Consider the following 16,221-nt stretch of genomic DNA (forward strand, 5'->3'; position numbering starts at 1 on the left):
TCTCCATCTCCATCCCCATCTCCATCCCCATCTCCATCCCCATCCCCATCCCCATCTCCATCCCCATCCCCATCTCCATCCCCATCTCCATCCCCATCCCCATCTCCATCCCCATCCCCATCCCCATCTCCATCCCCATCTCCATCCCCATCTCCATCCCCATCTCCATCCCCATCCCCATCCCCATCCCCATCCCCATCCCCATCCCCATCCCCATCCCCATCTCCATCCCCATCTCCATCCCCATCCCCATCTCCATCTCCATCCCCATCCCCATCCCCATCCCCATCCCCATCCCCATCTCCATCCCCATCTCCATCCCCATCCCCATCTCCATCCCCATCCCCATCCCCATCTCCATCCCCATCCCATCTCCATTCCCATCTCCATCCCCATTCCCATCTCCATCGCCCTTCCCATCCCTGTCCCCCACCGGATCCCCATCCCATCTCCTTCCCCATCTCCACCTCCATCATCTCCATCTCCATCCCATTCCTGCTCCAATCCCATCCCCACCCTCAGCCCCACCTCCATCCCAGGACCACGGCTCCTGCCGGTTCCCACCAACCCCCTGGTGCTCCTCCGGCCTCACTCCTCCACTGCTTCCCACCAGGAAGAAGATCTCACCAACATTCTTGGAACCTCAGATCCCACCAGAAGAACCTCATGGGCAATTCCTGGTGCCCCACATCCCACCAGGAGAACCCACGTGCATTCCCACCACCTGCATCTCCCCAGGAAGAACCTCACGGTCATTCCTGGTGCCCCACATCCCACCAGGAGAACCTCACAGGCATTCCTGGAGCCCCACGTGCCATGAGGAGAATCCCACCCGGCCACAGGGCTCTCCACCAGAAGATAAAGATGAGGAGCAGAAGGTCCCCTTGGCCCAGAAGATAAAGATGAGAAGCAGAAGCTCCCATGATCCAAGAGGGAATGGTTAGCGACCTACTTGGCCAACCAGACGTTCCCAAGTCTATGGGGACGGATGGGATCCACCCAGAGGTTCTGAAGGATCTGGTGGGAGGTGATCACCAAACACCTTTCCACCATCTTCCAGCAGTTCTGGTTGACCGGAAAGGTTCCGTTTGATGCCCATTTGGAAGAAGGGCTGGAAGGACACGCTGGGTCCATGGAGTGGGACCAACGGGATGGGGTTCCACCAGACTCATGGGTGGGGACCAACGGGATGGGGTTCCACCAGGCTCATGGGTTGGGACCAACGGGATGGGGTTCCACCAGACTCATGGGTTGGGGTTCAACCACTCATGGGTTGGGACCAACGGGATGGGGTTCAACCAGACTCATGGGTTGGGGTTCCACCAGGCTCATGGGTTGGGACCAACGGGATGGGGTTCCACCAGGCTCATGGGTTGGGGTTCAACCACTCATGGGTTGGGACCAACAGGATGGGGTTCCACCAGACTCATGGGTTGGGACCAACGGGATGGGGTTCAACCAGACTCATGGGTTGGGACCAACAGGATGGGGTTCCACCAGACTCATGGGTTGGGACCAACAGGATGGGGTTCCACCAGGCTCATGGGTTGGGACCAACGGGATGGGGTTCCACCAGACTCATGGGTTGGGACCAACAGGATGGGGTTCCACCAGGCTCATGGGTTGGGGTTCCACCAGACTCATGGGTTGGGACTAACGGGATGGGGTTCCACCAGAGTCATGGGGTGGGACCAACGGGTTGGGGTTCAACCAGAGTCATGGGTTGGGACCAACCGGATGGGGTTCCACCAGAGTCATGGGTTAGGACCAACGGGATGGGGTTCCACCAGACTCATGGGTTGGGGTTCAACCACTCATGGGTTGGGACCAACGGGATGGGGTTCCACCAGGCTCATGGGTTGGGACCAAGGGGACCCCGTGCAGCTCCAGGCTTGGGAAGAGCAGCTGGAAAGCCGAAAAGGACCTGGAGGTGTTGGTCAACAGCGGCTGAACGTGAGCCAGCAGTGGCCCTGGTGGCCAAGAAGACCACCAGCATCTCAGCTTGGATCAACCATGGGAGTAGGGAAGGGATCGTCCCCCTGGACTCGGCGCTGGTGAGGCCACACCTCCAATCCTGGCTTCACTTTTGGGTCCTTCACTCCAAGAAGGACCTTAAGGGGTTGGAGCGCATCCGGAGAAGGGAACGGAGCTGCGGAAGGGGTCGGAGAACAAAGGGTTAGGAGAGGTGGTGGAGGAACCTGGAGAAGAGGAGGCTGAAGGGAGACCTCATGGCTCTCTACAACTGCCTGAAAGGAGGTTGTGGTGAGGTGGGCGATGGACTCTTCTCCCAAGGACCAAGAGATGGGATCAGAGGAGAAGGACCTCAAGTTTCCCAGGTTGGATACCGGGAAAAACTGCTTCCTGGGAAGGGTTCTCCATCCCCATCAGAGGAGGTGGAGTCCCCACCCCTGGAGGCGTTTAGAAGACAGGTGGACGCGGTGCTCAAGGATCTGCTTTAGTAGTGGACAGGGATGGTTGGACTCCATGATCTCCTCGGTCTTTCCAAAGGCTTCTACGAGTCCTCCCCACCGGCAGCGCCCAATCCCGTTCCCGGTGGCCCACCCGCTCCGTCCACCACCCAACTGGAGGTCAGGAACGAGAGGAACCCACACGCCGAAGGGTCTCCACCAGGACTGGATGGATGGATGCCTTCCATCTCCACGGGAAAGGCTGGGAACCACCACCCAACCTCCAAGTTTTTTGTCCAACCCGCTGGTGCCCATGGTCAAGAGGAGGTCCAAAGAGCGTCCTCCTGCCTTTAGGAGGACAAGTCCTGGCTTTCCCACCCTCTCTTCTGCTACCCTTGTGGCTTTCCACCTCCGTCTCTACGCTTAAACGGGTTCTGCCGGCACCGGCGGTTGGTTCTCGCAGGGGTAGGTCCTCTCCTGCCGCATGTGGATCTTCTGGTGCACCACCAGGTGGTAGTGACGCTTGAAAGTCTTCTGGCAGATGCCGCACTGGTAGGGCCGCTCGCCCGTGTAGGTTTGGTGGTGACGGACAAAGTCCGAAGCCCAAGTGAAGCTCCTGTTGCAGCAGGGACAAAGGATGAGGTGGTGGTTGGTGTGCCGGCGTTGGTGGAGGATGAGGAACGTCAAGCTGGAGAAGTTCTCCATGCATTTGTTGCAGGTATACATCACTTTCTCCGAAGCCAACGGGTAGAGGTTGGAGTTGGGTTCCCACACCGGACCGCAACCCTCGTTTGGGGTTTGGGTTTGGGTTGAAGGGTTGGAGGTCAACTTGGAGCACTCCTCCTCTTCCGTAGGTTGGCAGAAGCCTTTGGCCGTCCGCACGCGTAGGTGACGCCGCATCTTCCGCTTGGACATGAAGCTGCAGTTGCAGTGGGTGCAGACGTAGGGCACGTGGTTGCTGTGGCTCCTCTCGTGGATGATGAGGTTGATCTTCAGCAGAAAGTTCTTCCTGCAAACCAAGCAGGAGTAGAATTTCTCCCGGGTGGAATTGCGTTGGCAGGTGGTAGGCCGGCCCCCGCAAGAGGTCTCCATGGGTTCTTCTGGGCAGTTGGGATCTGCTTCTGCCGTTGTTCTGCAGGCATCTGGCATGGCTTCCTCGCTCGGTTCTTCAGGAACGGCTGCTGCTGGGTTTTGGCCACCACCACGCTCTGAATCTTTGAGGTCCTCCTCTTTTGGAGGCTTCAAGAGCATTTCGGGCACGGCCGGGTTCTCCGCAGCGATCTCCTCCTGAGGGATCTCCATCGGGATCCCCACCTCAGCATCTGCTGGAAGATTTAAAGAAGCCAACCATGACTCTTCCAGGTGGTTTGGAGGAGAAGGCACCTCCCACCATCTCCTGACCTCCCAACACCTCCTCCCAACCCAACAGCGAGAACAATCGCAGCCCCCATTCGCCTCTTTTAGCTCCACATCTTCACACCTGGACCACCACGACCTCAACGCTTTGGGAAGCTGCTGGCAGAGAAGGACCTGGAGGTGTTGGTCAACAGTGGCTGAACGTGAGCCAACGGGGGCCCAAGTGGCCAAGAAGGTCAACACCATCCTGGCTTGGATCAGCCATGGAAGTAGGGAAGGGATTGTCCTGCTGGTGAGGCCACACTTGGAATCTTGGGTTGAGTTTTGGGCCTCTCACTCCAAGAAGGACCTTGAGGGGCATCTGGAGAAGAGCCTGGAGCTGAGGAAGGGGCTGGAGAACATGGGTTATGAGGAGCAGCTGAGGGACCTGGAGGTGTTTAGATGGAGAAGAGGACTCTGAGGGGACACCTCATGGCTCTCCGCAGCTCCTGGAAAGGAGGTTGTGGGGAGGTGGGCGTTGGGTTCTTCTCCCAAGGAACGAGGGATGGGACAAGTGAAATGGCCTCAAGTTGTGCCGGAGGAGGTTTAGATCGGATATTGGGACAACTGTCTTTCCTGGAAGAGTGGAGAAGCCCCGGAGGAGGTTGCCCAGGGGAGTCTCCATCCCTGGAGGGCTTCAAAAAGCCCATCTGTGGGACACGGGTTAGTAGACACGGTGGGGTTGGACTGGAGGAGCTTTGAGGTCTTCTCCAACCTTATGGATTCCATCATCCATGCAGACCCCAAGGGCCGTTTGAGATTGGACAAAGGGCCCCGAGGTGGAACGAGAAGATCTAACAGAAACACCGAGGTTGTCCTTCAAAGCCCATCAACCAGGTGGGCTGCTTCCCACCACGCTTCATCCCTTATGGTTCCAAGCCTGGCAGAACACGAGCCAGAGGTGGCCAACACCATCTTGGCTTGGATCAGCCATGGAAGTAGGGAAGGGATTGTCCTGCTGGTGAGGCCACACTTGGAATCTTGGGTTGAGTTTTGGGCCTCTCACTCCAAGAAGGACCTTGAGGGGCATCTGGAGAAGAGCCCGGAGCTGAGGAAGGGGCTGGAGAACATGGGTTATGAGGAGCAGCTGAGGGCCCTGGGGGTGTTTAGATGGAGAAGAGGACTCTGAGGGGACACCTCATGGCTCTCCGCAGCTCCTGGAAAGGAGGTGGTGGGGAGGTGGGCGTTGGGTTCTTCTCCTGAGGAACGAGGGATGGGACAAGGGAAACAGCCTCAAGTTGTGCCGGAGGAGGTTTAGATCGGATATTGGGACAATTGTCTTTCCTGGAAGAGTGGAGAAGCCCTGGAGGAGGTTGCCCAGGGCAGGGGTGGGGGAGTCTCCATCCCTGGAGGGCTTCAAAAAGCCCATCTGTGGGACACGGGTTAGTAGACACGGTGGGGTTGGGCTGGAGGAGCTTCGAGGTCTTTTCCAACCTTACGGATTCCATCATCCATGCAGACCTCAAGGGCCGTTTGAGATTGGACAAAGGGCCCCGAGGTGGAACGGGAAGATCTAAGAGAAACACCGAGGTTGTCCTTCAAAGCCCATCAACCAGGTGGGCTGCTTCCCACCACGCTTCATCCCTTATGGTTCCAAGCCTGGCAGAACACGAGCCAGAGGTGGCCAACACCATCTTGGCTTGGATCAGCCATGGAAGTAGGGAAGGGATTGTCCTGCTGGTGAGGCCACACTTGGAATCTTGGGTTGAGTTTTGGGCCCCTCACTCCAAGAAGGACCTTGAGGGGCATCTGGAGAAGAGCCCGGAGCTGAGGAAGGGGCTGGAGAACATGGGTTATGAGGAGCAGCTGAAGGACCTGGAGGTGTCTACGCTTTCAAGCCCGGCAGCAGGGTGGACCATCACAACCCTTTCTTGGCCCATCTGAACCATCTAAAACCCTGTCCTGAAAGCCTCGGGTGCAGAGAGAGGTCCACGCGGATCTACTGCTGCTCTTGGACCACACATTGGAGCTCCTGCCGGCTCCACCAAGGAGGAACGAGGGGCTCTGCCCATTACCTGCTGCGAGGGAAGGGGACGGATTCGTCACTTCATGACGGCACGCGGCAAGAGGGCAGGAAGGGGACGGCGACGGGTGGCCGAGATCTTCTGGGACAGCGGTGGCTTCGTGAGGGACCAGTGCTGTGAAGGCAAGAGGAGAGATGGTCATAGTAGATGGGAGACAGAAGCAGGTGAGGACCTCATCCTTCGCGGCAACCGGATTGGGAAGCGACTCACGTGCACTGTAGCTCGTTGTGGTCTCCACGCTTCGGTTCTCCTTCAGGCTCTGGGTGTCCTTCAGGCTCTGGGTGTCCTCCATGCTCTGGGTCTCCACCACGCTCTGGGTCTCCACCACGCTCTGGGTCTCCACCACGCTCTGGGTCTCCACCACGCTCTGGGTCTCCACCAAGCTCTGGGTCTCCACCACGCTCTGGGTCTCCACCACGCTCTGGGTCTCCACCACGCTCTGGGTCTCCACCAAGCTTTGGGTCTCCACCATGCTCTGGGTCTCCACCATGCTCTGGGTCTCCACCACGCTCTGGGTCTCCACCAAGCTCTGGGTCTCCACCAAGCTCTGGGTCTCCACCAAGCTTTGGGTCTCCACCAAGCTTTGGGTCTCCATCAAGCTCTGGGTCTCCACCAAGCTTTGGGTCTCCTCCATGCTCTGGGTCTCCTCCACGCTCAGGGTCTCCTCCACGCTCAGGATCTCCTCCACGCTCAGGATCTCCTCCACGCTCTGGTTCTCCTCCACGCTCTGGTTCTCCTCCACGCTCCGGTTCTCCTCCACGTCCCCATTGGAAGACTCTGATGACTTCACCTCCAGAGGACCATCATCGCCCACACAACTTGGCTGGTCCAACCCTGGAGAGAAGAAGACCATTTGGCTTTATGGGCAGCTCAGAGGAGAAAGCACGGGGTGGGTCTTCTCCTCCCTGGCCACCAGGATCTCCACAGCACACAGAGAACATTCCAGGCTATCCCCGTGTCCTCTCCCACCACCGAATGTCCACAACCACCATGAAGACACCTCAAGGGCTGAGGACAGGGACCACAAGTGGCCAGGAGCCGGATCCTGGCATGGGAGAAACCTGGTGTCACACACCTTTGGCTGGATCTGAGGACACATCTGCTTTCTCCACGCTTGACCCCACCGGAGCGTCCAACTCTTCTCTTTCCATCCGAGATAAAAGTTGAGGCTTGGCAAGGGCGCAGTCTGTTCAAGAGCAAGAGAAGACATCAGAAGACACCTCCACCGGGGCACCACGAAGCCAATCCCAGCCCAAACCACCTCATCTCCAACGGGGATCTTCTCCAGATCATCCCAGAGGAGCTTCACACCACCACGGATCTGCTCCAGATCACCCCAGAGGTGCTCCACACCACCACGGATCTGCTCCAGATCACCCCAGAGGAGCTCCACACCACCACGGATCTGCTCCAGATCACCCCAGAGGAGCTCCACACCACCACAGATCTGCTCTAAACCACCACAGATCTTCTCCAGATCACCCCAGAGGAGCTCCACACCAACCTGGATCTGCTCCAGATCACCCCAGAGGTGCTCCACACCACCACAGATCTGCTCTAAACCACCACAGATCTGCTCCAGATCACCCCAGAGGAGCTCCACACCACCACAGATCTGCTCCAGATCACCCCCGAGGTGCTCCACACCACCACAGATCTGCTCCAGATCACCCCAGAGGAGCTACACACCACCACGGATCTGCTCCAGATCACCCCAGAGGAGCTCCACACCACCACAGATCTGCTCCAGATCACCCCAGAGGTGCTCCACACCAACACGGATCTGTTCTAAACCACCACGGATCTTCTCCAGATCACTCCAGAGGTGCTCCACACCACCACGGATCTGCTCTAAACCACCACAGATCTTCTCCAGATCACCCCAGAGGAGCTCCACACCACCACGGATCTGCTCTGAACCACCACGGATCTTCTCCAGATCACCCCAGAGGTGCTCCACACCACCACGGATCTGCTCCAGATCACCCCAGAGGAGCTCCACACCACCACGGATCTGCTCCAGATCACCCCAGAGGTGCTCCACACCACCACGGATCTGCTCTAAACCACCACAGATCTTCTCCAGATCACCCCAGAGGAGCTCCACACCACCACAGATCTGCTCTAAAGCACCACAGATCTGCTCCAGATCACCCCAGAGGTGCTCCACACCACCACGGATCTTCTCCAGATCACTCCAGAGGAGCTCCACACCACCACAGATCTGCTCTAAAGCACCACAGATCTGCTCCAGATCACCCCAGAGGTGCTCCACACCACCACGGATCTTCTCCAGATCACTCCAGAGGTGCTCCACACCACCATGGATCTGCTCTAAACCACCACAGATCTGCTCCAGATCACCCCAGAGGAGCTCCACACCACCATGGATCTGCTCTAAACCACCACAGATCTGCTCCAGATCACCCCAGAGGTGCTCCACACCACCACGGATCTGCTCTAAACCACCACGGATCTGCTCCAGATCACTTCAGAGGTGCTCCACACCAACCTGGATCTGCTCCAGATCACCCCAGAGGAGCTCCACACCACCACGGATCTACTCTAAACCACCACAGATCTTCTCCAGATCACCCCAGAGATGTTCCACACCACCACGGATCTGCTCTAAACCACCACAGATCTTCTCCAGATCACCCCAGAGGTGCTCCACACCACCACGGATCTGCTCTAAACCACCACGGATCTGCTCCAGATCACTTCAGAGGTGCTCCACACCAACCTGGATCTGCTCCAGATCACCCCAGAGGAGCTCCACACCACCACGGATCTACTCTAAACCACCACAGATCTTCTCCAGATCACCCCAAATGTGCTCCACACCACCACGGATCTTCTCCAGATCACTCCAGAGTGCTCCACACCCCCACGGATCTGCTCTAAACCACCACGGAACTACTCCAGATCACCCCAGAGGAGCTCCACACCACCACAGATCTGCTCTAAACCACCACAGATCTTCTCCAGATCACCCCAGAGGAGCTCCACACGACCACAGATCTGCTCTAAACCACCACAGATCTTCTCCAGATCACCCCAGAGGTGCTCCACACCACCACGGATCTGCTCTAAACCACCACGGATCTGCTCCAGATCACCCCAGAGGTGCTCCACACCACCACGGATCTGCTCTAAACCACCACGGATCTGCTCCAGATAACTTCAGAGGTGCTCCACACCAACCTGGATCTGCTCCAGATCACCCCAGAGGAGCTCCACACCACCACGGATCTACTCTAAACCACCACAGATCTTCTCCAGATCACCCCAAATGTGCTCCACACCACCACGGATCTGCTCTAAACCACCACAGATCTGCTCCAGATCACCCCAGAAGTGCTCTAAACCACCACAGATCTTCTCCAGATCACCCCAGAGGTGCTCCACACCACCACGGATCTGCTCCAGATCACCCCAGAGGTGCTCCACACCACCACGGATCTGCTCCAGATCACTCCGTATCTGCTCTACGTCCTGTCCTGGCTGGGAATTCCAGGCCCTCATGGCAAAATTGGTGCCAAAAAGAGGGAATTTTGGCATTGAAAACCCAAGGAGCTCAGTGTTGTCCACAGCTCAACGTTGAGTTCTCCAAAGGAGAAGACACGGATCATTTGAGGGCTGGAGATCTCAAGAGGAGAGAGAGAGACTGGTGGAACCATGGGTTGGGTTGGAAGGGACCTCAAAGCCCATCCAGTTCCACCCCATGCCATGGGCAGGGACACCTCCCACTGGATCAGGGGCTCCAAACCCATCCAACGTGGCCTTCAACATCTCCAGGGATGGGATCTGGGGGTTCTGGGTGATGGTAAGTGAGAATCATGGAACCATGGAATGGGTTGGGTTGAAAGGAACCTCAAAGCCCATCCAGTTCCACCCCATGCCATGGGCAGGGACACCTCCCACTGGATCAGGGGCTCCAAAGCCCCATCCAACGTGGCCTTCAACCCCTCCAGGGATGGAGCAGCCACCACTGCTCCGAGCAACCCATCTCAGGGCCTTCCCACCCTCATGGTGAAGAAGTTCTTCCTAACGTCTCATCTCAAGCTTCCAATTTAAAGCCGTTTCCCATCATTCTGTCACTCCAGAACGTCGGATAAAGCCCCTCCTGAGCTTTCTTGGAGCCCCTTCAGGTTCTGGAAGGTCACTCTAAGGTCTCCATGGAACCTTCTCTTCTCCTGAACAACCCCAACTCTCTCAGCCTGTCCTCGCATGGGAGGTTCTCCACCCCTCGCATCATCCTTGGAGCCTCCTCTGGACCCGTTCCAACAGCTCCATCTCCTCCTTCTGCTGAGGATTCCAGAATTGGCCCCAATCCTCCAGCGGAGGTCTCCCCAAAGAGGAGCAGAAGGTCCCAACCCCCTTCCGTCCCTTTGGACACAGCCCTGGCCACGGGTGGTCTTTGGGCTCCAAGCGCACGCGTTGAGGTTCACGCCAGGGAACAGAAAAGGAACCCCGAGAAGGTAGCGGCTACCAAACCGGTGGGAACGGAGCCTACAGAGGGACACCAGCATCTCATAGTTGTCCTGCATCACGTTCCTGTAGAGCTCCTTCTCCTCATCATCCAGGTGGGCCCATTCTTCTCTGCTGAAGGGCACCGCAACGTCCTCGAAGGTGATGGGCACCTGGAAGAGCAGCGGTTATAGGAGGGGACAACACCACCCCAAAGGCCTCCTCGGAAGGCACCACCACTCCCAAAGGCCTCCTGAGATGCCACCATCACCCCAAAGGCCTCCTGAGATGCCACCATCACCCATAATGCTTCCTGAGATGCCACCACCACTCCCAAAGGCCTCCTGAGATGCCACCATCACCCAAAATGCCACCATCACCCATAATGCCTCCTGGATGCCACCACCTCAAAGGCCTCCTGAGATGCCACCATCACCCCAAAGGCCTCCTGAGATGCCACCATCACCCATAATGCCTCCTGGATGCCACCATCACCCAAAAGGCTTCCTGAGATGCCACCATCACCCAAAATGCCACCATCACTCATAACGCCTCCTGGATGCCACCACCCCAAAGGCCTCCTGAGATGCCACCACCACTCCCAAAGGCCTCCTGAGATGCCACCATCACCCAAAATGCCACCATCACCCATAATGCCTCCTGGATGCCACCACCTCAAAAGCCTCCTGAGATGCCACCATCACCCCAAAGGCCTCCTGAGATGCCACCACCCCAAAGGCCTCCTGGACGTCAGCCCTCAGCCCTTCAAAACACCCCCTAAGTGACCCCCCAGCCCCACAAGGACCCCTAAATGACCCCCAAATACCCCCCAACACCCCCTAAGTGACCCCCCAGCCCCACAAGGACCCCTAAATGACCCCCAAATACCCCCCCAACACCCCCTAAGTGACCCCCCAGCCCCACAAGGACCCCTAAATGACCCCCAAGGACCCCCCCAAAACCCCCTAAGTGACCCCCCCAGCCCCACAAGGACCCCTAAATGACCCCCAACAGCCCCAAATACCCCCCAACATCCCCTAAGTGACCCCCCCCCAGCCCCACAAGGACCCCTAAATGACCCCCAACAGCCCCAAATACCCCCCAACACCCCCTAAGTGACCCCCCAGCCCCACAAGGACCCCTAAATGACCCCCAAATACCCCCCCAACACCCCCTAAGTGACCCCCCAGCCCCACAAGGACCCCTAAATGACCCCCAACAGCCCCCCCAACACCCCCTAAGTGACCCCCCAGCCCCACAAGGACCCCTAAATGACCCCCAAATACCCCCCCAACACCCCCTAAGTGACCCCCCCCAGCCCCTTCACAGCCCCACAAGGACCCCCAAACCCCCTCTCTGCCCCACAAGGAACCCTATGTCACCCCCAAGCCCCCCCCCAGCCCCCCAATGGCTCCAAATCCCCCCCTCAACACTCCCTAAGTGACCCCTCAGTGCCTTCTCAGCCCCCCAACACCCCCTAAGTGACCCCCAAGCCCGCCCCCAGCCCCCCAATGGCTCCAAATCGCCCCCCAACACCCCCTGTGACCCCCAAGCCCCTCAATGGCCCCAAATCCCCTCCTTTTCCTCTAAGTGACCCCCAAGCCCCCCCCAGCCCCCCAATGGCTCCAAATCCCCCCCCAACACTCCCTAAGTGACCCCTCAGTGCCTTCTCAGCACCCCCAACACCCCCTAAGTGACCCCCAAGCCCCTCAATGGCCCCAAATCCCCTCCTTTCCCTCTAAGTGACCCCCAAGCCCCTCCACAGCCCCCCAATAGTCCCAAATCCCCTCCTTTCCCCCTAAGAGACCCCCTCCAATCCCCCTCCAGCCCCCAAATCCCCTCCTTTCCCCCAAGTGACCCCCAAGTCCCCCCATCGCCCCAATGCCCCCAAATTCCCTCCTTTCCCCCAGGTGACCCCCAAGCTCCCCGCAAGTCCCCCCCCCAAGTCCAATGGCCCCAAATCCCCCCCAACACCCCCTAAGTGACCCCCAAATCCCACCAATGGCTCCAAATTCCCCCCAACCCCCTCTAAGTGACACCAAGCCACCCCCAACCCCCCAAATCCCCCCCAACACCCCCTAAGTGACCTCCAAGCCCCCTCCAGCCCCCCAATGGCTCCAAATCCCCCCCAACACCCCCTAAGTGACCCCCAAGCCCCCCCAGCCCCCCAATGGCTCCAAATTCCCCCCAACCCCCTCTAAGTGACACCAAACCCGCCCCAAACCCCCAAATCCCCCCCCAACACCCCCTAAGTGACCTCCAAGCCCCCCCAGCCGCCCAATGGCCCCAAATCCCCCTCAACACCCCCTAAGTGACCCCCAAGCCCCCCCAGCCCCCCAATGGCTCCAAATTCCCCCCAACCCCCTCTAAGTGACACCAAGCCCCCCCCCAAACCCCCAAATCCCTCCCAACACCCCCTAAGTGACCCCTCAGTGCCTTCTCAGCCCCTCAACACGCCCCGAGGACCCCAAAGCCCCCCCAAAGCCCCTCCTTTCCCCCAGGTGACCCCCAGCCCCCCAATGGCCCCAAATCCCCCCTCTGCCCATCCCCACCGACCCCCCCATCCCCACAACCCCCGCCCACTGCCCCCCCTCGGGCTCCCCCCGCGCCCCCCATCCCCTCGGGGCCCGTCCCGCACCGCGGGGACCCGCAGGGCCGCCTCCACCCTCGCCAAGCGCCGCTCCAGCGCCTCGAGGCGGGAGCTCAGCTCCGCCATGGCCGCGGCCACCGGAAGCGACCCCTTCCTCCCCCCTTCTCCCGCCAAACAGCTGAGACCGGAAGTGACACCTCGCCCCCCCCCCTTCCTCCCGCAATCCATAGAGGCGCCTCCGCGAGCGCCGCAACGCCAGCGCCGCTCTGGGCAGCGCCTCCTTCAGGCGGGGAGGGGAAGTGCAGGGGCGCAGCACAGAGACCCCGGCAGAGAAAGGGGGGGCAGAGAAAAGGGGGGGGCAGAGAAAGGGGGGGTCAGGGCATCCAGCCCTGCAGGGAAGGGGGAGCAGAGAAAGGGGGGGTCAGAACATCCAACCCTGCAGAGAAGTGGGGGTCAGAAAAGGGGGGGTCAGAGAAAGGGGGGGTCAGAGCATCCACCCCTGCGGGGAAAAGGGGGGCAGAGAAAGGGGGGGGCTCAGAGAAAGGGGGGGTCAGAGCAGCCAACCCTGTAGGAAAGGGGGGGCTCAGAGCATCCAACCCTGCAGGAAAGGGGGGGCAGAGAAATGGGGGGGCAGAGAAATGGGGGGCTCAGAGTATCCAACACTGCAGGGAAGGGGGGGCAGAGAAAGGGGGTGCTGAGAAAGGGGGGTCAGAGCATCCAACCCTGTAGGAAAGGGGGGGCTCAGAGCATCCAACCCTGCAGAAAAGGGGGGGCAGAGAAATGGGGGGGGCAGAGAAATGGGGGGGCAGAGAAAAGGGGGGCTCAGAGCATCCAACACTGCAGGAAAGTGGGGGGCAGAGAAATGGGGGGCTCAGAGCATCCAACCCTGCGGGAAAGGGGGGGGCAAAGAGAGGGGGGGCAGAGAAAGGGGGGTCAGAGCATCCTACCCTGCAGGAAAGGGGGGGCAGAGAAATGGGGGGGCAGAGAAATGGGGGGGCAGAGAAATGGGGGGGTCAGAGCATCCAACTCCAATCCTGCTGGAATGGGGGGGCTCAGAGCATCCAACACTGCAGTAAAGGGGGGGGGCTGAGAAAGGGGGGGGCCGAGAAAGGGGGAGTCAGAGCATCCAACCCTGCAGAGAAGTGGGGTTCGGGGGGGGGGGTGTCAGAGAAAGGAGGGGTCAGAGGATCCAACCCTGCAGGAAAGGGGGGGCAGAGAAAGGGGGGGCAGAAAGGAGTCCAAGTCCTCCCATCCCTGAGGGGGACACAAAGTCCATCATGGACCTGAGGGGACATCTCACACCTCATGGATCTGAGGAGACCCTGAGCCCCCACACTTGTGAGGAGATCCTGGTCCATCATGGATCTGAGGGAACATCTCACACCTCATGGACTTGAGGGGACATCTCACACCTCATGGATCTGAGGAGACCCTGAGCCCCCACACTTGTGAGGAGATCCTGGTCCATCATGGATCTGAGGGAACATCTCACACCTCATGGACTTGAGGGGACATCTCACACCTCATGGATCTGAGGAGACCCTGAGCCCCCACACTTGTGAGGAGATGCTGGTCCATCACAGATCTGAGGGGACATCTCAGACCTCATGGACCTGAGGGGACCCTGAGCCCCCACACTTGTGAGGAGATCCTGGTCCATCACGGATCTGAGGGGACATCTCACACCTCATGGACCTGAGGGGACTCTGAGCCCTCACACTTGTGAGGAGATCCTGGTCCATCACGGATCTGAGGGGACATCACAGACCTCATGGACCTGAGGGGACTCTGAGCCCTCACACTTCCAAGGAGATGCTGGTCCATCATGGATCTGAGGGAACATCTCACACCTCATGGATCTGAGGGGACATCTCACATCTCATGGATCTGAGGAGACCCTGAGCCCCCACACTTGTGAGGAGATGCTGGTCCATCATGGATCTGAGGGGACATCTCACACCTCATGGATCTGAGGGGACCCTGAGCCCCCACACTTGTGAGGAGATCCTGATCCATCATGGATCTGAGGGAACATCTCACACCTCACAGACCTGAGTGGACATCTCAGACCTCATGGACCTGAGGGGCTACGGAAGCTCCCAGCTCTCTGGAGATGCTGAGCCCCACGGCTCTGAGGACACCCTGGTCCCTCCTGGCTCCGAGAGGATCCCAGTGGGAGTGGAACCGGAGCAGGAGGTGGAGCGGAACCGGAGCAGGAGAGGAACCGGAGCAGGAGGTGGAACTGGAGCAGGAGGTGGAGCAGAACTGGAGCAGGAGGTGGAACTGGAGCAGGAGAGGAACCAGAGCAGGAGAGGAACCGGAGCAGGAGGTGGAACTGGAGCAGGAGGTGGAGTAGAACCGGTGCAAGAGGTGGGACATTGCAGGAGGAGGAGCGGAACCAGAGCAGGAGATGGAACTGGTGCGAGAGGCGGAACCGGAGCAGGAGGTGGAGCGGGGCAGGAGGGGGAGTGGAACCGGAGCAAGAGGCGGAACCGGTGCAAGAGTCAGAAGTGGTGCAGGAGGAGGAGTGGAACCGGTGCAAGAGGCAGAACCGGTGCATGGGGCAAAACTGGTGCAAGAGGAGTAGTGGAACCAGTGCAGGGGGCAAAACTGGTGCAGGAGGAGGAGTAGAAATGGTGCAGGGGGCAGAACTGGTGCAAGAGTCTGAACCGGTGCAGGAGGTGGAGTGGGGCAGGAGGAGGAGAGGAACCGGTGCAAGAGTCAAAACTGGTGCAAGAGAAGGAGTGGAATCGGTGCAGGAGGCAAAACCGGTGAAAGAAGAGGAGTAGAACCGGTGCATGGGGCAAAACCAGTGCAAGAGGAGGAGTAGAAACGGTGCGGGGGGCAAAACTGGTGCAAAAGCCTGAACTGGTGCAGGAGGGGGAGCGGTGCAGGAGGAGGAGAGGAACCGGTGCAAGAGTCAGAACTGGTGCAAGAAGAGGAGTGGAATCGGTGCAGGGGGCAAAACTGGTGCAGGAGGAGGAGTGGAAATGGTGCAGGAGGCAGAACCGATGAAAGAAGAGGAGTAGAACCGGTGCAGGGGGCAAAACCGGTGCAAGAGGAGGAGTAGAAATGGTGCGGGGAGCAAAACTGGTGCAAAAGCCTGAACTGGTGCAGGAGGTGGAGTGGGGCAGGAGGAGGAGCAGAACCGGTGCAAGAGTCAGAACTGGTGCAAGAAGAGGAGTGGAATCGGTGCAGGGGGCAAAACTGGTGCAGGAGGAGGAGTGGAAATGGTGCAGGAGGCAGAACCGATGAAAGAAGAGGAGTAGAACCGGTGCAGGGGGCAAAACCGGTGCAAGAGGAGGAGTAGAAATGGTGAGGGGAGCAAAACTGG

The 16,221-nt window shown here is 59.1% G+C and overlaps 3 protein-coding genes across 4 annotated transcripts; 1 reads left to right on the forward strand and 2 right to left on the reverse strand.

Moving 5' to 3' along the window:
- Window positions 1-1,860: 1,860 nt before the first annotated feature.
- LOC128851196 (zinc finger protein 436-like) lies at window positions 1,861-6,475 on the reverse strand. Of its 2 annotated transcripts, none has more exons than XM_054058442.1 (3): window positions 6,038-6,475; window positions 5,819-5,941; window positions 1,861-3,730 (listed from the first exon to the last, which is right to left on the reverse strand). In XM_054058442.1, exons 1-3 carry the CDS (start codon window positions 6,459-6,461, stop codon window positions 2,832-2,834), a joined length of 1,446 nt encoding a protein of 481 aa, XP_053914417.1. In that variant the 5' UTR covers window positions 6,462-6,475; the 3' UTR covers window positions 1,861-2,831. The 2 variants fall into 2 exon arrangements, with proteins under 2 accessions (XP_053914417.1, XP_053914416.1); XM_054058441.1 differs by having other exon boundaries at window positions 1,862-3,733.
- On the reverse strand, window positions 6,465-13,060 carry LOC104061118 (zinc finger protein 777-like; the record flags this gene model as incomplete). The annotated part of the gene is made up of 4 exons (XM_054057904.1): window positions 12,936-13,060; window positions 10,344-10,470; window positions 6,903-7,013; window positions 6,465-6,661 (listed from the first exon to the last, which is right to left on the reverse strand). Coding segments are annotated over exons 1-4 (513 nt in total), but the record flags the coding sequence as incomplete, so codon positions are not given.
- Window positions 8,159-9,925, forward strand: LOC128851204 (histidine-rich glycoprotein-like). Its single transcript, XM_054058468.1, has 2 exons — window positions 8,159-9,226; window positions 9,269-9,925. Exons 1-2 carry the CDS (start codon window positions 8,659-8,661, stop codon window positions 9,649-9,651), a joined length of 951 nt encoding a protein of 316 aa, XP_053914443.1. The 5' UTR covers window positions 8,159-8,658; the 3' UTR covers window positions 9,652-9,925.
- Window positions 13,061-16,221: the final 3,161 nt, after the last annotated feature.

The sequence above is a fragment of the Cuculus canorus genome, chromosome 2, assembly GCF_017976375.1.
Source record: "Cuculus canorus isolate bCucCan1 chromosome 2, bCucCan1.pri, whole genome shotgun sequence".
Lineage (NCBI taxonomy): Eukaryota > Metazoa > Chordata > Aves > Cuculiformes > Cuculidae > Cuculus > Cuculus canorus.